Genomic DNA, 24,349 nt, shown 5'->3' with positions numbered 1-24,349 from the left:
CGAGCAAATTTATCTGAATCCTGAAAAACAATCTACAATACTAAAGAACCACTGCCTCTTTCAATAGTCCTTACTTCATGGTAAATGATCCGCCAGTCAGTTTACCAGTATCAGGATCTAGAAAAGCAAGTTTAAGGCAGCAAAGGGTAGGCAATCCCACTTCATACTTTATGCCAACTATTTTCATCAGTTCTTGTTCCTGAGGAAGATAAAGAAAATAAGACACCATCTTCACAAAATAAATAAAATAAACTGCTAAACATAATCAAGAACGCATTTCTTCATTTCAATCTTGATCTACGTGATTATTGAGTGTATATGTAAAAATTCACTGAAGTATATATGTGTATATATATACACACATACATAATTAAGATCATTAAGATCTGTGCAAGTTATATTTCAATTTTAGTAAAGAAAACGTTATTAGAATAAGTTTTCCAACACTTAGAGGTCTATCTCTAAGTAATTTTGAACTATTGCTGATAAATTTAGAAATACTTATCAAATTTACAAATACAACGTTTACCTTAGATGTCAGTATTGTCTAATTTTCACTATAATTATATTTTGTATCCAACTTATATAAACTATCTGAGTATATAAATTCAGTCAATCTTGTGTTTCTTTGAATGTTAAAACACCCTACTCCACAGGTTTGCTTCAATTAAGAAAGGTATCTTCATGATAGTTAGCTATAGAGAAAATACTAACAGTACAATTTTCTCCATAATCTGTAACTACAAATTTTTGGGCTATTAAATAATAAACACCATACCCGTAGTTCCATTTTATGCCATGGCTGCTTTTTGGGATTGATACTATAAATTTTATTTTTCCGGGCCATTTCAACATATGCTTCGTGTCCTTGTCGGAAATAATAAACCTAAAAAGTAAGTAAAGTCACAATTTTCAAACCCAAATGTGTTTCCTTTAACCCAATATGCAAGGTATCAGCTAAAACTGCTGAGATAATTTTATGTCCTATGAACTAAAAGAAATTCTAATATTTTGGGGTTTTTGCCCCCCTTTTTCCTCAAGTTTTTCTAATGTCACTTAATCAAAACCAAAGTGTTCTAAATAACATTACTTTGATAATATACTGAGGTTAAGATGACCATTAAAATTACATTAAAATTACATTAAAATGTACATTAAAATTACATTTTTTTTGTTTCATCATTTTATTTTCGGTTTCAAAGTACGTTAATCTATGTTGCATAATAAAGCTGTAACTAGATGTGTCATAATCAGTTTAGTGTTCACATGCATAGCAAGTGGTTTGTAAATAAGCAGAAAACTAAAATGAAATGTATTCTCACATATGTTTTATCTTTATAAAAACAGCAAGGCATCTATTTATTTTCCTTTTACGAATGTCAAATTTAAATGATTCCTGATTACCATCCTTTAGAACTGGTACTTGGACACAGTTTGACACTACATACATATTCTTTCCACTACTAACAAATAGTAGAGCTTGTTAAAAAATGCTATTAAATTTTTTTTAAATGTTAAATTCTTAGCAGCATTTTGAGATATCCATTTATTTTACATACTTTCATCTATTTATTAATATCATTATAGCTCCAGTTGTCTGACAATTCATATGAAGGATGGTGCAGAATAATGAGGACTTACTTGCCTGTTTAAGCATCAACAATTAAAAGGACAACTTAAATATTTTGAAATAAAATTAATTACTCACTTTGACCATCTTGAAATAATATATTAAATAGAATGTAATCAAGCATCCTGATGCTGTAGGACTGTTAGCATCTATCACCATACTAAGTTACAACAATGTGGTAATGTTCCGTGTTCTTGAAGACTTCTCAGGCAAGTATGGTATCTACAGGAATTATTCTAGACTATTTTTTAGAGTTACTCTTGCATTATAAAGTTTGTTTTCCTTTTTTTACTGTCAACTGCCACCTACCACTTTCTACACCTAATTAGTGTGCTTTGGTAAAGAAGTCTATTTTAATTTGTTACTGTTAATCTACTGGACACCAGATAACCCTGCCTCTTCACGTAAAATAAGAAGACATGAGCCCCTGACTGGGAAATTTTGATCTAAGATCTTACATTTTCATTTTATAATCCAAAGTACATAGTCCAAACAACGGCCCATCACATTTTCATAAACTTGAAATAATATTTCTTATTCTAAGATAACAGAATGTTTTTAAAATCTAAGAAATAAATTATGAACATTTTAAGTACTTAAATGAAACACTTATAAAATAAAAACAAACTGTTGAGTTTCATTTTTCTTTAACATACTATGTAAGTCTTAAGCTAAGAAAAATTATCTTTTAATTTAAAAAAGAAAGCTGGCAATAAAGCCCTCTTATAAAAAATACATACTAGTTTTTAAAATACCAATGAAATTTCCATTATTTTACAACGTTTAGATTTGCAATATTTATAGTAGCCTCAAAAAAGATGATCATTAGTGTTTCCTACTAATTACACTTCCCATACATAGCTCCAAATATTTAGAATGAGACTATTTACGAAACTTTTGTAATCTTATAGAGTTCTGTTTCAAGGGATGTATTAAAAAGTTTAAATGTACCTCATCTCCCATCTGTGGTACAAAGGGACATCTTCGGGGAAGAGTATCTGTAATCCATGTTGAAGGTAACCATTCTTCTAATGTCAATCCATTCTCTGTTAGTTCTCCTACAGCCAATCTCTAAGAGTTTAGAACAATTAAAGCAATATTATCATAAAAGCATTCATTTATCAATTATGACCATAAAATAAAATATAAAATAAAAGTAGTTAAATAAATAAGCATAGTTAAAAGGGGAAGGAGATCCTTGTAAAAAAAGTGTATTCTTTAAGTATCAAAAACCTATTATGCAAAAAGGGAAGCAGTGGCAATAACAGTTATTTAATCTCTCCAAATCACTGCATAAAAAAACTAGATAAACCAAAACCCTACAGACAACATTCACAACAAAACTAAGTGACGAGCTATTCCCATACCTAACAAAGCATAAGCTTTGTGTAGCCTGTAGCTTCTCTTTCTGTCAAAATTCTATCAGTTTTATAAACATTCCATGTAATAAACCAAGATATAGTTGAATGAGTTTTCTGTTTTGTTTGTTTGTTTTTTAAATCCTAGACATAATGTGTTAGTAAGGACTATATAAAATTCTTATATGGGCTGAGTAGTGCAAGATACAGAAGGCTGTTTCCATAGCTGGGATACTTCTACATAGCCCAAGAATATTCCTTTTCCCTTTTTAAAGTAGCCATTTCACTCTTGACTCACAGTTAGCTTCTGATAAAATTTTTTTTCTTCAGATTTTTTGCAAACAAAATTGTCAAGGCAGGTCACTTACTTTTTAATTTTCATGGATAACTATAAAACTAGGGCTCTAAGAAAAAGCTTTTTCACGTTGCTGGTCACCCACAAGTGGCCATGATGGTCTGGATGTTGGTTTACCTAAAATGGACTTTCTAAGAGCCTTTGAAACCTAATATTATTTATTAGGTTGGTGCAAAAGTAATTGCGATTTATATGGTTAAAAATAATTGCAAAAACCACAATTACTTTTGTACCAACCTAATATAAGCAGAGAAACTTCACCCAAATGATTAAAAATGTTTTGGTTCAGTATTTATACACGAGACTTCAAAATTTTATTCTCTTGTGTTTAAAAAAAAAAAAAAGGAAGTTATCGTTGAGTTAATGCCAGTTCCCTAAAAGAAGCAATGTCATAATGGGATATCACAGAACACTACTTTCAGCAGGTACTGCTGTAGTTGCTACTCAATATTAATTTTCCTCTTCATTAACCACACCTTGCTGTTTCGCAAACACATCAGAAGCACCCTCTTTTTGGAGAGTAAGGGAGGGGAAAAGGACTTTGGCATTTATTATATGTGACATGGATCTACAGGAGAATTTTTTTCAGATAAGTGACAGTCTCTGACTTACATTTTAAAAGGACCAACCACTATGGATGCATGAGAGCAGGGATTTGTGAATTATGGCCCAAAGTCCAAGCCTGGCCTGCCATCTGCTTTTATAAATCAAACTTTATTGGAATACAGCCATACCCATTAATTTATTTTGTCTATGGCTGCTTTCGGTCTACAAGGGCAGAGTAGCTGGTCTTCTACAGAGAAAGTTTGTCAACCCCTGCTTTAGAGAATAGACACTGGGGGAAAAAGGGAAGAAGCAGGAAGATAGACGGAAGACTACTGCAGTAATACAAGTGAGAGTTCATGAGTGTGAAAGAAAAAGTGGTGAAAACAATCAAGACATTTAGGAGAGCTAGGTTTATTCCCTGATAGGTGGATGTACAATAAGAGAGAAAAAGAGGAATTATGGGTAACACCAGGGTTTTGGTGTATATAACTAAAAGAATTGTTATTGCTGAGATGAGAAAGACAAGAGTGGAGCAGGTTAGAGAATAAAGCTTAGAAAATAAGTTTTATATGTGTAAGATCTGAGATGTTAAGTCAAATGATATCTGAACAGTTACTAAGTAGCCGTTGTTATTACGTACTGAGTACCTCACAGAGTTTGATGCACCAATTTTTATCAGTTTTACATATTGAGGTTTTAACTTACAATGTATTTTGAAAAAGGTGTCCTTTAACAAAAACAAAATAAGTAGAAAAAGTCTAAAAGTTAATTCCAGCCTCAAATGGACTATTAATTTTACTAGGCAAGTATTTCTCCCCATAAGAAAAATTCTATGTTGATTAGGATAGCTAACAATTCTTACATGAAGCAGGTAAATTGGGTATTAAATAGGAAGAACCATCTTTGTAATTGTAAGACTATGGCACAGACAAGAATCATTATAACGCTCAATCTTATTTTCCAATAATTCTTAGGGAACCTAGAATTTTTGGTTAAACTAGATTTCTGTGACTTAGTACTTAAAACCAGTTAGGGGATAAAATGCATTGAATATTCCTCAAAATTTCTAGCCCCATGATTTGAGGTTTTTTTTTTTTTTTTTAATTTTGGAGATACAGGTAATTAGTTTCTATCCACAGAAATTTTTCTAGACCTTAAATTTTATTTCTTCTGGAAGCCTTATCTGGAATCCTAAGGGAAGCAGTCCCCATTTAATTTCTGATTTATTATCTTTAAAATTAATCTGGCAACTAAACATATTAGATCATGTGATATTTCTTCTATTTTTATCTTGGGGGTTCCAACTATTTAGACACACATTGTTTATAGAATAAGTAGTATGTCTTACACTTCTTTTTACACACTGTATTGCTTTATAAGCAGTAAGCACTCAATAAAATTTATTGATCTGGTTTCCAGAGCTCTTAACAGCATAAGGGATATATATATGAGATACCATCTGAAATGTCTTACTGTACCTTTGAGAACTCTATTTTCTAATAACCATTTTCTATAGCTGCCTTACTGTGTTTTGCTTAACTAATTCAAATACAATTAGTCACATGGAAAATATTTTCATCTTTTCATACATGCAATAAGTATTAATTACTTAACAATCTCTCCATTACTTTCCAGGTCTACAACTCTATGCCTAACAAGGGAAATATTACTGTGTTTATTTGAGATAGGAAGACTAAGGAATAAGAACAATTTTACCCATCGTTGGATCCACTGGTAGGCTAACACCAAACCATGTTAACAAAATCCAAATTAAAGGGAATAGTCTATAATATCCTAACTTTATGATATTTAAAATTTGTCCCATATACATTTAGTGGCAGATACTGTCACAATACTACAAGTAAAACAGTGAGATTGAAACTACCAAACAGTACCAGTGGATCCAAACGTGGTATTGCATAAAGCCCAAGATATTAAGTTTATGGATGATTATCAAATCAAGGGGGACAACATGAAGTAAACTTCATTTTTTGGACAAAAGAATTATGTTCTCATAGTGATATAACACTGCAAACCTCAAAAGTTCATCAAAATTGTCTGGAGATGAAAAAGAAGTCTTTACCTTAAGTCAGGTACATGACTAAATCAGTTTTCTTTAACCAATCTACCACATAAAACAATGGGTCCGCCTACATTTATCATCACTGACAAGGCAGAAGAGAAAAACTGTGGGCAAATGTGTGGTATTCTCTTGGTAAATCTTCCCCAGACAAAAGCAAAGAAGTTGACAAGAACAGTATGCTGCAGAATCCAAATTAAAGTAATTCATAATTATAAAGCTGAAACTAACAAAAGCTCAACTAATTTAAATAAGATAAACACAATGACAAATGTATTTGTAAAATTTTCAAAGCTCTCTGGGGATAAAGACCCTGGAAGACTCCCTAGTATTTATATTTTGTTCCAGAAATGACAACTTACATTTAATTCTAAAACTGCCAGAGGTTTTAAAATAAAAATCTTTCTTTTTGTTTAACCAAATATGCTTCTCATTTATCATTTTCTGAGGAATAGAAAATATGTCCATTTTCATTAACTTTACAGCAAAAATTAAACAGCTCTTATTTTTAAAGAGTTCCAACTCCCTAAGAGCTGATAGATCTTATTTTCATAACATTTATCTTTTACTTTCTCTGATCTGTCACAAATTATCCAGACTAAAGATATAATAATCAAACCAGCACTACTACCGACCTAAGGACTGTCTAATTATGGCTCACATTCTGTGTAAATTTAAAGGCTTATTACAAGAGTAGTATCCTACTTTAGATTCTTATTTGTCTTGTGGTCAACTATGACAACTTAGGACTTTCTTATTCCAACTGATGTTCCTGCATGTTTTCCATTTATTTTCAGGAATAACAATGAGGATGGTTAAAAGGCAAAGGCAATTAAGACTAATAAACAATATGTTTTGTAGCATTATTTTTTTACATAAATGAACAAATCCCATCAGACTCAAGAAAAATCTGCTCATAAGACTGAATGCTCAATATTTGGAACAAAATTCTGCTAGTAAATACTTTCACATGTCAAACAAATAAACTATGTTTTGGCATACAATAAGTCCTCACTCAATAGGTTCTTCAACTGTATAACGAAGTTGAAACGACATATAACAAAACTAACTTACCATAGGCTAATAAATACAAACAAGAGTTAAATTTCTACAGCATCTCACCAACTTTACATCAAGAGGATGTTGAACGAAACATTCGAGGACCTGCGCTATTCTATTTCACTACTGTGTACTTCTGAGTTTTTCCTATTACTACTTGCTGGTACTCCTCAACAACACATATGTTCATCAACAGAACTTTTAGTGTGTGCTTTATTTTCATAGAAAACATTAGCTTATATTGTAAAGAAATCAACCTTTTGTTTTCTTTCTTTGGGCTTCTTTTTCTTTGGTGAGATTGGTCCATCTTTTTCTTCATTTACTTTTTTCCTTTCCTTTTTAATCTGTTTTTGCTTCTGTTTTTCAGATTCTTCTTCATCTGAACTGCTTTCTGCTTTCTTGGTTTTATGCTTAGGAATCTTCTTTGGTGGCTGTAGATTAATTCCTGCATCTGCTGTCCAGTCAGAATAATCACTAGAGTAGTCACTACAAGGGAAGAAGAGATTTAAAAAAATATACCTACACAAGATATACTTTAAGACTTTGTGATAAAGAGGAATGACGGAATAGTACATACTAAATGAACTAAAAATATTTCCCTAACTTTCCTCTCAATCATCTTTCAGTTCTTAAAATTCTGTAGGCTTAACTTACTTATCTCAAAAAACAAAAAAGATAAATAAGGTCATAGCTTTAAGTGAAATAATGAATTTAACTGCCTTCTATGAATTTAACAAAAAATTGACTTCTGAGTGTTGCATATGTTCAAAATATTATGGGGCATACAAAAATAAGGAGCAGAGTCACCTTCCTCGGTTCTAGCAACAGTAGAAAGATAGACCTGGACTGCACAGGAGGTTTCAACATTAAAAAGGAGTCATAAGGATTCTGTTTTTGAGGAGAGGTGAGAGTTCCTGATGGGTTAACTCCCATAGTAGAGCAAGCACCGGTGCCCTCATTGCAGCTGGATGTTGAATTAGCAGAGTTAGAAGTATTCCTGCTTAGTGGAGAGGTTGTGCTTGTAAACTTCATTTAGCATCTACATACACCTTAAGTATATCTTATGCTTCAAAGCATGCCAGGATTCGAAAAAATACAGTCCTTATTACTTTATGTATCACTGCCAATCATGTTTGCCATTTTTTCAGGAACCTTCAACAGACCTAAGTTTTACGTAACTGATGCTGCAAAATAAAAAATCCAGTTATCTTTTGTTTTAATTTTAGTACATAAGAATATTACTTGATTTTATACAGTTTTGCAAATATAAATGCCTTAAATCTAAAATATACTATATTAAAATCAATAATCACTTTGCCTAGATTTAATGACATATGACCTAACTCCCCTCCAAACATTCCTGGTAAGTCCTAAAAGGAGAGATTTTACTGGAGTTTTATTCCACTCCTACCAGTTTTATTCCACTCCTTTTCCCCTGGCTCAAATGTCCTTTATAGGCATTAACCTACGTCTCCCCAAGAATAACAATCACAGAAAAGGACCAAATAATTAAGGGTTTTTCTAGTATGATTTCATGAGTTCATTTTTAAAATTTAAAATGATTTTAAAGAATTTAAATAAAAAATTTTTCAGACACTATTCTAGACGCATGAGAATGTATCTGCAGAACAAACATCTATCCAAGAATAGGTGGTCCTCAATAAGAGCATTTATTTACACTTACCGCAGCCATGGTCACTATAAATGGCACGTGCCAAATACAGTTGCTAGTCTCTGGGGCACTCAGCTCTTACAGAAAATCTGCTGCCAGCATAGATCTAACTACCAACCCAAGAGCCCATGTTCTTTACAACAACTGCCTCCAACTGCTGAAACCACAAGAAAGTATTTCTTTTGCTGCCCTGTTTCAAATGCAGAACACTACCAGACAAAACCATGGGCAGTTTTATATCATTACCAGGAACAACTGTTGTGGAAATAGAAAAGCCCTTCATTCTAACACTTATATATAAGGAATTCTTACAGCCTCCACCTCTTGGTTTCTCTGACAATTTTAAGAGCTACTGCTGCCAAAGAATTAACTATCAGGGACTAAACATAATTACCATTTCCAAAGGCTACACTCCTTGCTACTAAGACCTTACAGGTCTTGGCTTACAAGGTCAGCCAAGAATATCAGCCCTGTAATATGAATTGCCAGTATAAGGAGTTGAGGGACTCCACTTACATGATCAGATGGGGTGAGGATAACAGAAAAAAGAAAAGATTATTCTCATTGTTGAAAAAAAATTATTAGCATTTAACAAATTCCACTGTATAAGACAGTTAATTCTAAAATATTTCATTACATAATTTAATGTTCAAATATTTCTCAGCAACAGTAATGAAACTAATTTGTGGTTCAGCATTCAAAAGATAAAATATCAACTAGGAAAATAAAGTTAAAAGCATCATGTTTTGCAGATATAGTTGCAATAACCAAATTTTTTTTCTACTAGAGAAAACATGTCAGAAAGACAATCTCCTAAATTTGAGACAACTACAAAAAAAAAACTCCGAAGGAGCAAATTTAAACTCAACGAGACTGAAGTATGTTACTGGTAAAAATGAATTTTCAGCTTTCTAGACAGTTTACATTTGGAGAAATAAAAATTCACTAAATTACCTAGAACTGCCATCACTGTGCCATGCTCTTTCTTCTTCTTCAGAGGTTCCACCACTGACAGCAACAACTTCACCTTCCTAAGAGATATTGATATTTTATTGTGCTATTTTACAAAATAACATTCTATGACTATAGAAAATATCACTAGTATCTAATAGTACCCATCATATTACTATAATGTAAATTAAAATCTGAGTTAAACGACTTACAAAACACAGGCCTTATAGTTTTATACAAAAAAATTATTGAATACGTTTATAATTATCAAATACATCCAAATTATTAAATTTATCTAAAGGTATAATACTTATAAATATTGGATTTAGTGCAATCTCTTGGATGAATAATATATTTTGTTTGTTTTTTAAAAGCCTCATAACTTCTAGATTGGATGATATCAAACTCCACAGTTAACAATGCAAATCAATTTTTACTTCTTAGGCCTTTTCAAAAATGTAAGCTTTCTTCTTCTACAGATGCTTTAGAAAGCTTAAAATTGGAACTTTTATGTTTTACTATTATTAAAACGAGCTTTATCATACAAAAAAAGAATATTTCAACTCTAGTATTATTTTATCTAAATGGTAGAGGATTAAAAACTACTCAAACACTCTATTTCTCTTTAGTAAATATCCACTGGTCAATGTAGGATATTCCTGTGAAACTATTTTCTTTATAAAAGTTGGGATTTTGGTCACAGAATCTTACAGAACTTTTCCCTTTCTCAAATAAACTTTATGCTCCAATAAAAATAGCAGCTCATATTAAATAAGCTTTACTAAATGTCAGAAACTACTCTAAGCACTTTGCGTGTATCATTGTATTTGGTCTGGACAAAACACTGCTAGTGATAGGAAGTAGTTATTTAAATAAAAGAACCTAAAGCTCAAAATGGTTAAGAAATGTACCCAAGGCAGCAAAATTAATAAGCAACTAAGCCTAATTTGAACTCAAGTCATTTTACTCCAATGCTTAAGACCACTCTCCACAAGAATGGTTCAGTGTTATTATTATACTCGCTGGGCACATTCAGATCATTTTTGAAGAAATAGCATATTTGGGGAAAACCGTTTTTTTTTTTTCTTTTTGATGTCTTAATAATGAAGAATGTTTATTACTTAATTATTCCATAGTTTTTAAAACTTAGCAAATATGAAAAGATCTTAATCCAACAGTAAGTTTTATTTAGCAAATTTTATCTATTTAATGTAACTGAAAAAAATCTAAATAAATGATCTGATTACTCCTACCCTTAGTATACTAAGGGTATACCCTAAGTATACCCTTAGTATAATATACCCTTAGTATATTACTTTTGAAAGAGGAAAAAATACTTCTACATTCTAAATACAAAATAGTCATAATGTGGAAGTACATAATATTTAAACAAACAAACAAAAAAACCCCACTAGAATTCTTTCCATTAATCAATATATTGTGCCCAAGGTCACATTCTGGTCTCAATGTACTCCTCTAGGAATTTATTCAAGTGCTCTATAAGGAAGTGAAAGCACAAACTAATTAGTTTGAAGACAAATGAAGGATTTAGTACATTTTTCTTATTTAACAGATGTACCTGGAAATACGTAACTTTCTAATAAGCTGAATATTTAATTTAAAATACTTTATAGAAACTTATTAAAATACTATAAATCTTTCAAAAATAAAGAAACAGTTTATAAGGCAAATAATTAGCCCACATATATTTTGCTTTATATGTATATCTAAATTGTCATGTGTCAAGTTTCTGTAATTAGTACATTTGTTTACCAGGTTCGACATATCATTTTGATCTGGCCATACTAGGAGCTGAAGTCATGGGAGACTAACTTTTGAAGTATAGTTAGAATACTCTCGGTTTGAGTTAACACTGCTCTGTCCATAGAGAATATACTCAGAGAATTCCCACATATGTCTAACATTGCAAAATACAATATGGTTCAAAAGTGTGTAGTTAGTATCTAAGACCAAAGAGTCTTTGATCTAACTGAGAGGAGGGTGAAATAGAGTGGGGGAAGGGAAGGGATATGGTTGTAAGTGTTGAATATTTGTGATTGCAAATTGAATGCCTTTGCTGAAAAAATATTTAACTAAGTGGAACAATGATATTTATGGAAATAATTTTATAGAAGGAATATTTTTTAAATTATATTGAGAAAGCTAGCAAAAGAGTACAGAGATTAAAAACTACCCAAACATGCTAAATTCCTATTGATTAGTTATTGTAGCTACAGACTGGTGTTTCATGGTACCAATTAAAAGCTTGGCTTTAGAGTAAAAGGAACCTGGGTTTAATCCCTGGGTTTTATCCATGGTCTACCATTTAATAGTTAGGTAAATGTGTAATCTAAACATCTTAGAACCTCAGATCCCTCATATGTATAAAATGGAAATAATTCATACGCATTTGTTTTGTGCATTTGAGATTAAGAATATGTGTGCTATGACTAGAACATACGTAGTAGGTCTTCAGCAAATGGAAGCTATTTATCACTAACATCATAAGAACCTCAAAATACCAGTTTGAGCTATATCTATAAATATATCAATAAATGTGACGAATGAAAGTCAAATTAAAAAAAAAAAACAAGTAAAAACAGAAACAGAAATTTATACATGGGCTGAGATCTTACATCTGAAGAGCTACTGCCATTTTCTATCTCTTCCAAAGGTCTAGGAGTCTCTTCCAATGCAGATCTAGTACGATAACTATGTTGATTTGCCTGCTGCTTTTTGGATTCTCCGAGATCCAGGAAATGCTCATGAGTATGATTCTGAAAAAAAGTAAATTAAATTCATTTTCAGTATGCTTAAAGAGCACATTTTTTACTTTAAAATTTACGTATTTATAAATTATTAAAAAAAAATCAATTTATATTTTAACATATAAGTGAACTAGATTTATAGTACCAGCGCAAATATTTTAACATTATATCAAGTTAAATCACAGGTTTGCAATATGCTAAAATTCAGTTATAAAACTTTTTCTGATTAAGTGATACAGATTTAAGGATTCATATTAATACACTAAGCCTAACACGGAACTCTCCTATACCCACACCAAGCCTACATAACAGATACAAGTAAAAAGACCACAGGCTGTGAGGCATATTAATAGACAAGAGGCAAACTGGAAGCCAAAATGGTGATCACAAAACTACCCTGCCACTATGAGACTAGGATATCAGATAGCTGGCTATCTCTCTTCTACTGCAGATGAAAGTAGGAAAAGTCTTCTGCAAATGAGAACACAAAAATCATCAAAAAAAACTAATAAAGTCCAACCTGGTGACAGAGATGAACAAACTAAGCAAACATACTTTACAACTAATAAAAAACTTAAGAATATAAAAAATAAAGAAAAAAATAAAGATTACTTAAAAAAAAAAAAAGAATGAGACTGACATCAGACTTTATATGTCACACAATAAAGCATACAATAAGTAAATATACAATTAAAAAAGCAGTATCTTTAAAGTGTTGATGGAAAATAACTGAACCTATACTATAATTATATCCTCACTATTTTTTTCTCTTCTCATTAAACTTTGCTTTTATGGGCCTTAAAATACTGTGACAGATTTTTAGTCAAGTGGTTTCCATTAAAAAGTACTGATTTAAAAACTAATTAACTTAAAACAGCCACACACACACAAAAACAAATGGTCCACAAAACATTCTCCTTTCCTTCAAGGTTTCATGATGCATTATTATCATTAACCAGTCTTTTTTACTATTAAACTCAAATGGCCAATTGAGACAAACAGTTCTAAGATCACTCTTTCAACTGTTTGAGACAGAATGACAGGTTTGGGGGATAATATTCATTTAGTTTTCTGAGCTTTCTGGGCAGACTCAGTGACCTTGCCAGCTCCAGCTGCCTTTTTGTCCGCTGCTTTGATTACACTCACACCAACTCCCCATCTCATGTCAGGAACAGCAAAACCACCCAGAGAAGGATAGTCAGAGAAGTTCTCAACACACATGGGCTCTCCAGGAACCGTATCAACAATGGCAGCATCATCAGATTTTAAGAATTTGGGGCCATCTTCCACCTTTACCCCAGAATGACAACCTATCTTCTTCAGCTCAGCAAACTTGCAAGCACCATCACCTGTGTGGCAATTCAGTACAGCTGCATAGCCAGCACTGATTCTGCCTGGATGGCTCGGGATAATCATTTGAGCCATTAGCTTCCTGCTTCCACGGGTGGGTTACTTTTGCTGTCACCAGTCACGTTACCACCACAGCACTTTGACAGACACATTTTTGACACTGAAACCTACACTGTCCCCAGGAAGAGCTTCACTCAAAGCTTCATGGTGTATTTCAACACTTTATTTCCGTTGTAAAAGTGACTGATGCCAGGTCTGAGAACACCAGTTCTTGGCCCACATGGGGCAATACCAATACCACCAATTCTGTAGACATCAAGGAGAAGCAAGCACAAGGGCTTACCAGTTGGACGAGTTGGTGGCAGGAGGCAATCCAGAGCTTCAACCATTGCCATGACTTTCCATCCTTTAAATCAACCACGTTAGTAATAGACTTTGGCTCCAGTATATTGTCATCATTCCAACCAGAAATTGGCATAAATGCCACTGTGTCAGGGTTGTAGCCAATTTTCTTAAGATAGGTGATTCCTTAACAATTTACTCATATCTCTTCTGGATGTACAATGGCTCAGTGGAATCCATTTTAACACTTCGGTCAAGTTCATGTTCATTATAAGGTGATTCTCTTTTTCTCTCCAGAAACTTTCAAAATGTTCTTTGTTTCAGATGTTTTAAAATATTATAATAATATGCATAGTTGTTTTAAACTTTTTTAGTTTATATTATTTTTTCCTTGTTTACCTGCTCAATACACTAGCCAGAGGGTTAACGCTAAGAAATTCTGAATCATTAATTTTTTAAAAATTCTTTCCTCCCTCTGTATATTTTCTCTTCTTTGAAGACTTATTAAATGCCTATGCTATTACTTCTAATCTCATGCATACTCTCTCTACACACGTTATGTAAATATACATAAATGTATATATATATATATATATTTTTTTTTTTTACATTTCCCCCATTCTCTCCATCGTTTTATCCCCCACTGATGAATTCTGGGACAGTTCGTCAACTTGATTTTCCAGTTTACTAGCTCATTTTCCTTGTTTTATATTCTTTTATTCAACCCATCCATTGAATTCTCAATTTCAGTAACAATGATTCATCCAAATATCTCTAATAGAATCCTCTCCAAAATTGCTTGTTTAATCAAGTTTCCAATATCCCCTCCTATCCCTCTGAGAATAACATGCTATTCTGAACATCTATTCCATGCATTCCATTAGTTTCCCTATGTAAGTCATATATGTCTGTTTGTATTGGGGCTTTCTGCCTCAAAAGTACCCCCTCATCATGCTCTGGTTTTATAAGTGTGTTGGATTGTAATAGTGCACTAGGGAAGGAGAGAAATAAAAACAAAAACGTCTTACTTTGTACTCCTAAAAAAGATTCTGGATGTCTGTGACGGAGGTATGCATCTCAAGACCTATAAAATCTCAATTCAATCATTTCGTATTTCTCCATCCACCCACACTCTTCAGTTTCTTCCCCACAACCAGCCTTGTCACTAAATCTCTTCCCTGCACTTCAAGCCCTACTCTTGGCTACAGCCAAGTGAATTGAAAGACATTTTCACATGCTACAAGGACACAAGATTTACTCCACAGATTCTCTCTAAAAGGAATACTGAAGGGTTGAGTAATTTTATAAAAATTGTGGGAAAAAGACATTTTCACATGCTACAAGGACACAAGATTTACTCCACAGATTCTCTCTAAAAGGAATACTGAAGGGTTGAGTAATTTTATAAAAATTGTGGGAAATATGTAAAAGTATAAAAAAAGGAAATTGTTCAACTATAGTCCCATAAATTTTGAGTAACACATTGTTAAAATTGCTATTTGTTCCATTCTGTAAACCTTTATCCACAATTTTATATTTATTTAGGAAAAATTTCAAGTCAAAGAACACAAACATTTTAAATGTCTTAATAAATAAGGTACTGCAAGGAAAAACTGTCAACCAGTATCTGTTCTCCCTTTTTGCAGGAAAAAAAATTTTTTCTGTCAAAATTTCATATGACTGAATTCTGGCCAATAAGTTCTCTGACAAAATGCTGCAGAGCAACTTCAAAGAACCTTCCTCAGGAGAGCATGCGTGCCCTCTGCAGCGCCTTCCTCATTGACATGATCCTCCATTCTGTAGCCTTAAATGAGGATGCTGATATATTGAGGCCTGAGGTCAAATTCACACACAAAACAATCATAAAAATTAAACAACTTAAGTTCTCAACACTGAGGACATGGTATCAGGCCTGGACCACCTACTGAGGCTCTTATATCAGAAAGAAACATATTTCCACCTTGTTTAAGCCACTGTAATTTTGGGGACCAAACCTATTGCCAAAAATCAATTTTATAACTATTTTCTGAACAGTTTTTTGTATTAATTTATACTTCCCACCTGCACAGCAAGTACCCCCTATTAGAAAAAAAAAATGCAACTTTAAAAGATGACATCTCATAATTCATGCATCTGTGATTATCTATTTTAGTAGCCTAGTAGCTGTGCTTTCAAACCTCCATTCCCGTAACATTTGAAACCAAAAACAAGGTCATATTATAAACATTACTGTTCTACTTGCTTTTTTTCACTTAACATCATGAATATTTCTCCAAGGTAATGGATTGAACCCTAACTCACTTCTTTAAAAATGTTGGGGACAGACTACCTTCCTTTCACTAATCGACACTAGTTATTCCAGTTGTTGCCACCAGAGACACTATAAATATCTCTGTGTGTGCACACAGATATACACGTTCATATTAGTACTTTTTTTTAAAGTCTCTGAAGTACCACTATTCGATTAAAAGATAAGCACGTCCTTTTAATTTTAATAGACAATACCATATTGCATCCATAAAAGTGGTAGCAATACAACTCACAATCATTACATGAATTTATGTCCCCATATCCTTGAATTCTCAGCAAAGGATACAAAAAAGGGTATGCTTTCCAGCCACCATGAAAAAAAACAAAAAAAAGCCCAAAAAACAAAATAATTATTTCAGATTACACTAACAGGAATTCTATGTGGGGTCTTACTGATCCCAGGGTATTACATCCTTAGTAAAGAGTATAAAACAGCAATGGGCTACTTGAGTCCTTTAAAGAGATGAGTCACAAAACACGAAAGAATTCTAGAAAAACAGACTAATTTAGAAGAAACGCAAATAAAAAGAGGAAGGAGAATGGAGCACAAAGCTGGATCAAGAAACCAGCTTTGTTCCATACAGTTTTCCTCAATTTCAGATTCTAAGACTCTGAAGCTTTCAAACTAATATATTAGGTTGGTGCAAAAGTAATTGCGGTTTTTGCAATTATTTTTAACCTGTTAAACCACTGTAACTTTCGCACCAACCTTATAGTTAAAAAAAAAAAAAATGTAAGAACAGATAATTGTGACTCCTTGACACTCAAGGAGGTAAATATGTATCTCTCCCAGATTATGGCATGATCAATTGAAAATCACCGGATCCAAAAGTTCTTCCAGAGTAGGATGGATGACAGAGAAACCAACAGAGTAACGAGTAGAGACATTTCACCTTTTAATGTAGAAAATTAGACCTATTATAGCAGCATAGCTGACTTGATTATCTACAATCAAAAATAGGTGCAAAACAGCAACAACAAAACTACACACACATGACAAAAAAACAAAACGAAAAAACTGTTTCAGAGTGTGCAACCAATGGCGGAACTAAAAAAAAATCTTGCTTAGGCTTGTGATGTAATTTATTAGATTTAATGGGCATATAAAAATTGGCATTTGGAGAAAAGGTATGCTAGAAGGCAGGAAATGTAAAATTTTAAATGGTAAACATAATAGATAATACAAAGACAATCAAGAATTAATAATATTAATTTTACTTCAATAATTAAATGTCCTATTTACAATATTAACATTTTTAATTACAAAATGGTCTGCGAATGGGCACTATACTTAAGAAGCAATTATGAAAGTAATTACTATTTACCTTTGAGACAGGGGGTATTTTATTCTCTTTTGGAGCAGTGAAGTGTTTTCTTTTCTCTTCTGACCTGTAAGTCTTTATTTCTTCTTCTCCTTTTGCAGTTCTCCACTCTTCTTGCCTACTGAAAAAGAATTAAAAGCCATATATGCTAATCTAGAATTTTTACAACTGATGTCTCACCCACAGGGATGTTAGGCGTCAAGAGAGGGAATGCTACCCCTGATATTTTCTTTTCAGATGGAGGCATGTGATAAAGAGCTTAAATTCTGAGCTCAAATTCATAGATTATGCACTCTGGATATTTAGCGTTAAATGTCTGGACCACTAGAAAAGACGACTTTGACTAGTTGAACTCGATGCTACCGTTTTTGCTATGGTCTTTGGCAAATCAAGTATTACTTTCTGGGAACATGGTTATTCTTTTTTTTTTTTTTTTTTTGGGTTTTAACCAGAACACATTCATTAGCTATTTCATTTTCTTCTTGTATAGTATTTTTTTTTAATTAAATTTATTGGGGTGACAAAAACATGATTATTCTTGATGTAACTGCTCCAACGGTGAGAAATCGATTTATTTTTGAAAAATTATGTCAGTGTAGGGCATATGCTGTAATCATCTCATGTGCCATGTAAATAGATGGAATCTTTAAAAAAAAAACATATGAGGCAAAACAGAACATTCAGGTTAAACTAACATAACTCCTAAAGCCCAGAGATAACTACATTCTCTCCAATGAAAGGCACGTCAGGCTTCAGTTACCGTTTCCCCGCAAATAAGACCTAGCCAGATCATCAGCTCTAATGTGTCTTTTGGAGTAAAAATTAATATAAGACCCGGTATTATACTGTATTATATTACATTAATTATATTATATTTATATTAATTCTATTCTATTCTATAAGACCCGGTCTTATTTTACTATATAGTAAAAGACTCCAAAAGACGTATTAGAACTGATGGTCCGGCTAGATCTTATTTTTAGGGAAACACGGCACTGAAAAATCTTCAACTCTTCCAGAAATCTCACGCTGAAACTGAGCAACAGACAAAGTTAAGGAACATTAATTGTGAATTGTAATTTCATGAAACCTGAAATCACAAGGACAAGAGAATATTTTTTACTTTAATTCCTTACAATTTTCAAATTTTTGAATTGGAAAGGTATTTCATTGCACTATACTTTTTCCCTGTAAGTTTTCACAGTTGAGAGATACTATTCAAATGTGGGACAGATCTAAGGTTATTTCATTACTACAGTATATTAATGTTATTTTACTTAATTGCAAAATCTCTATTTGATGGTCATAATTCTGAATGAAAAGTGAATTTAAATCTTATGAAAACAATGGCCTTGATTTAATTTTTGTTTGTTCTTATCAATTTGTTTTTTTTAACTTTTTATTGAGATAATTGTAGATTCACATACAATTTTAATAGTAATACAGAGAAATTCCTTTTACCTTTTAGCCAGTTTCCCCGAATGGTATTATCTTGCAAAACTGTAGCACAATATCACAAACTGAATGTTGACATCGATAGCAACCTACCAATATTCAAAATTCCCCAGATTTACTTCTGTGTGTGTGTGTGTGTGTGTGTGTGTGTGTGTATTTAGTTCAATCCAAGTTTATCACAGATGTAGGTTTAGGCATCTACCATCCCAGTCAAGATGCAGGACATTTCCATCACCACAAAATCCCTTTCAATTATCATACCCATCTTTCTCTCCTCCTCAGCTTTTCCTCCCCTCAACATCTAGCTGTCATTAATATATTCTCCATCTATACTTTTTTCATTTCAAGAATAGTCTGTTAAGTGGAATAATATAGTATGTAACATTTAATAATTGATTTCTCAGCATAATTCCCTCAAGATTGTTCAAACGGTTGTATCAACAGGTTGTTCCTTTTTATTACAGCAGAGTAGTATTCCATGGCGTGGATGTACCACAGTTTATGCACCCACTGAAGAACATCTGGCTTGTTCCTAGGTTTTGGATATTACAAATAAAGCTGCTATACATTATTAGTATACATGCTTTTGTGTGAACATAAGTTTTCATTCCTTTGGAACAAATCCCCAAGAGTGCAATCACTTGTAATATAGCATGTTTACATTTATAAGAAAGTACAAAACTATTTTCCAAAGTAGCTGCGCCATTTTTATATTCCCACCAGCAACACATGAGTTTCTCCACACTCTCTCCAGAATTTTGTGCTGTCACTATATTCTGATAGGTATACAGAGATTATTTCATTGGGGTTTTCGCATTTCCCTAACGGCTAATGATGTTGACATGTGCTTATTTGCCACTTGTATATCCTCTTTGATGAAATGTCTGTTTGTATCTTTTGTCCATTTTCTGAGTGGATTGTTTTGTTTACTGCTGAGTTACAAAGTTTTCTCTATATATTATAGATATTAGTCCTCAACTGGATTTAATTTTAATTAACATACTAGTCTGACCCATTTAAGAGGCTTCTTTAAGGGGCAAATTTTAAGCTACCTACAAGGGGCATAACCCTGGAAAATTCTCCAAAAAAAAAAAAAAAAAGAGTACTGAGTGTTCGGGGCAAAGCTCCAGGAAGGTCAAATACCCTTTGAAATAATGGCCATTAGCTTTGCTTGACCATAAGCTCAATGATTAAGCTCAATAACAAAAGAGATTAAAAGATAAAGGATATTTGGAGAGAAACAATATTCCCCATTCCTCACGTTTCCTTCCATGTGCAAGGGACCTCCACCACCAATTAGCAATCCACTCCCAGCCTCTTTTCACCTCCTACTCATTTTCTCCAGGGGAGGAGAAGTGAACTAATTCTGGAAGGAAAATACAGCTTAGCAATGTATATATTCTGCTCTGCATTTTAAATATGTAAACCAGTTGCTTCTCCATAGGGAGAAATGCCGTAACCCAGCATTACCTGTGTTTGGGGTTCAGTATTAGGAAGCACTTTCATGCAGGTAAAAGCCACATTCTTCATAGCTTTATCAATAATAAAAATATTCTGATTTCCTGTCTTATTATTTTGTGTTTTCAATTACTTCAGAACTATTGTTAAAAAGATGGATGTTATTTATTGTACTCCCTTCAAACCTTAACATTAGAATTAAAAAGTAGACAGGAATTCAACTAAAAACATACTGAGAGTTAATTTTTATTAAGGAAATCCGGCTATAATTGTCATCAGGTCAAGTCATTGTTCAAATTTATACTTTAGATTTAATCCGAAATCCTAACACAAATCTGAAGTACTGTCCAAGCAAAAGCATAATCAATATAAACACTCAGATTAAAAAATATTTGTTTTTATTATAAATGCTCCTCAATTTATGATGGGGTTACATCTTGATATACCCATTGTAAGATAAAAGAGCATTTAACATACCTAACCTACCAAACATCATAGCTTAACTTAGCCTACATTACACGTGTTCTGAATACAACATCCAAAAAAATGCTTGCAACACAGTACCCTGTAGATTACTGGTTTTTCACCCTGTGATTGCATACCTGATGACTGCCACTTGTTGCCGCTGTCTAGCCAGCATCATGCACAAGTATCATACCACCTATCGCTAGCCCAAGATCAAAATTCAAAATGTGAATGCTTCTACTGAATGCAAATAAATCACTTTCACACCATCGTAAAGTCAAAAAATCATAAGTCAGGGACTGTGTATATGATTACTATTATCTTTGGAGTTTAAAAACTAGAAAATACTAAAACCAAGTTCACATTTTGATCTTCATTATTTTTTATTATAGTATGGTATTATAATATGTAATATTAGTTGGGTTCATATCAACCACATTCATAAATATTCATTACTAAAGAATCAAAAGGAACTGGATATAGAGTTCCCTCGTAGCATGAACCTTGAGAATAAGATTATATCAATACTTTTTAACTTATACATGTATACTTTTAAATGCAAAAAGGAATCATTTTAATATGTAAAATATTAATGTAATGTATTACCAATAATTTTCACTATGCCTCTGAATGATATGGTGCGAATGATGAGTAAAATCCATAAAAATTTATAATAAACTTATGGAATGTGTTAAACTATAGTTAAATAAGACAAATTAAGGTGTAAATATGCTACTCAATAAATCTGTTATTTGATCAATCCAAATTCATGATTTTCCCCCCTTCACTTAACACATCCCCCCTCATCTTGTTTACATGAATCATTCTAGAAAAAAATATATACTGAAATTTAATTTTTCTCCAGAGTCACGAATAGTTTAAAACACTAGCTCTTCAGACAAATTTAAAATAAATTACAGAGCTGAAAAAGTACTTCAAAGACTATAATTAAAAATGAACAGAAACAACTGTGGCACATAAAAATTCACAACTCCCTTTACCTGGCTACACCGGCTGAAAGCTCAGGTACTACCACCCTTCGACTCCAAGCTACAAGATCCCGCTCTGTGGCTATTTCACTTCTTGGTGCGTTGCTGTGCATTTGCCGTACTCCTTCAATTTGTCCACTACGCCTTAGTCCTACATTTGGTGGTGAATGAACCTCTGAGGTAGAGCTTACCGAACCTAAGTGAAAAATTAATATAGTAAGTTCTATTTAGAGACACTTCTCCCTTATCTTATAACAGAAAAAAAAAATCTATACTATTTTCCACATCAAACTTTATATTGTGGCAAATAATGAATTACCAAATCTGGAACTAAACAACAGGCAAAAGTTTAATGAAAACAAAATATGGTTATTATTCAGTTGACTGGACATGTTAATGAATCATAATTCTTGACTGTTAAGCCTTAAAGAAGTAAAATAATTACTTTAAAAAATACCATATATTTTGGGGAAACTATGGTCAGAAGCAAAACCAAACAAACCCAAGGACATTTATCGTTCATAAATGTGCTTTTTCTCTTAAAGTTTAATAATATACAATAAGGGTGATGAGATGTTAAAGAATGTAGCTTAGACTATATTTCTTAAATTACTGAATAATTTTATTTTTAAACTTTTTCTAAATTGTACGTTTACTATAGGAAATTTGGGAAAATATACATATTAAAAACTCATTATCTACAGTATGAAACCTTATATTATGAACATTTTCTTAGCTCACTAAATATTCTTCAAAAACACGATCATTTTGGCAACCTAATATTTCATTTTACGAATGTACCATAATTTGTTTAGTATCTTCTCTACTGTTGGAAATTTAAAATGTTTCAATTTTTTTAAGGTTTCACTTAGAAGAATTACATCTTACCTCTACTTAAACGGCTGGTATTACTGATACCTGCTTCACCAGAACGTCTCAGGTCTTGTTCCTGTTGCAGTCTTTGAATCATGCTGTCCAGTGGGCTGATCTCCTGATTTGCTTGCTGACTTAAAACTTGGTTCAGTCCTATGTAATACCACACAAAATGCTAAGGATACTTTAGTCAACTACTCAAACCATTTTATTCATTAACCTCATTTTGAATCCAGAATTAAACATAAATTTTGCTTGAGTAAAAGACCTAAAATGATCAACTGTGAAATGATAGGAGTAAACAGAAACATGTCCTCAATCTTGATTTATTAAAAATAACAATGATATGACACCTAACTTTGACTGTTTGTCATGATTCAGGCACTCATATAATCCTTACAATAACTCTGGTATGTATTATTAATTTCAATTTATACATGAGAAAACCAAAATAACTACTTAAAAGTCATATATCTAACAGGTTGTAAAAGTAGCATTCATCTTAGATCAGTTTCTTTTAAAAAGGCAAATCTGATTACCTGTTCTTTCTCAAAAAATGTTTACTGCTTCATTTATTCAATAAATTCTCAAATGTCTACTATGTATTAGGAACTATGCTAAGAACTCAGGATCTAGTGGTGAATAAGAGACATCCAGGTGCCTGAACAACCTAACAATCTAATTGAGAAACTGAGTAATAAATCTATACATAAAAGCAGATTGTGAAAAAATGTTCAAATAAAGATGATGATGAGAAAGAGAAAATAAGGGAGATGGGAACTATCTACAGTATAGTGAGTCAGAAAAGTCTAAGAAGCCCTCTTTGAGAAGGCAGCATTTGAACTAAATGCTTGGAGAAAAAGAATTTGTAATCCATCTGAAGAGCTAGAATAAGAACACTCCAAATAGAAGGCTAAGAGTCAGTACAAAGACTGAGGTAGGGAGGAACTTGGTGTCTTTTAACCCACCCTTTTTTTCCAGCATCAACTCTCACCTGTACCAGTCATATGGGACTGCTTGACTCTTTTATTCTCCTAATAGGATAAACACCTTCATGCTTTGGAGCTTTTGACCACAATACTTCAAGTATACACGTGATAAACACTAACATCCTTCAAGAACCAACTAAAATAGCATCTCTGTACTATTTCCTCTGTGAAATCTTTCCAATGTCTGAAAAAATTAACTGTTATCCTCTTTCATTTCCTCAAATAATATGTACACGTCTTAGCACTCAGCCTAATATAGGTAGCCCACTAGTTAGTTCCTCAAAAGCACGATTATCTTATTTATCTTAATATTCTATTTCTAAATCTAGCATAGTATTAGGCATATAAATATGTTCAATCCTACTGAATGAATAAAA

The 24,349-nt window shown here is 32.5% G+C and overlaps 1 protein-coding gene across 2 annotated transcripts in view; it reads right to left on the bottom strand.

Moving 5' to 3' along the window:
• PHIP (PHIP subunit of CUL4-Ring ligase complex) overlaps positions 1–24,349 on the bottom strand; it is a 113,065-nt gene that overhangs the window by 25,974 nt on the left and 62,742 nt on the right. The window contains exons 18-26 of one of the 2 annotated variants that reach the window (XM_081044421.1): positions 22,999–23,136; positions 22,123–22,306; positions 17,747–17,861; positions 12,288–12,428; positions 9,655–9,731; positions 7,286–7,514; positions 2,582–2,701; positions 779–886; positions 75–199 (exon numbers count right to left, since the gene is read on the bottom strand). In XM_081044421.1, the coding sequence (XP_080900547.1) occupies positions 75–199; positions 779–886; positions 2,582–2,701; positions 7,286–7,514; positions 9,655–9,731; positions 12,288–12,428; positions 17,747–17,861; positions 22,123–22,306; positions 22,999–23,136 (1,237 nt within the window). Of the gene's footprint in view, positions 1–74; positions 200–778; positions 887–2,581; positions 2,702–7,285; positions 7,515–9,654; positions 9,732–12,287; positions 12,429–17,746; positions 17,865–22,122; positions 22,307–22,998; positions 23,137–24,349 lie in introns of both variants that reach the window. The other variant, XM_081044420.1, reaches the window with a different exon arrangement.

Source organism: Rhinolophus hipposideros (assembly GCF_964194185.1).
Source record: "Rhinolophus hipposideros genome assembly, chromosome: 3".
Classification (NCBI taxonomy): Eukaryota; Metazoa; Chordata; class Mammalia; order Chiroptera; family Rhinolophidae; genus Rhinolophus; species Rhinolophus hipposideros.
Note: the sequence above shows the minus strand (reverse complement) of the source record. Positions and strands in the feature narration are given on the sequence as shown.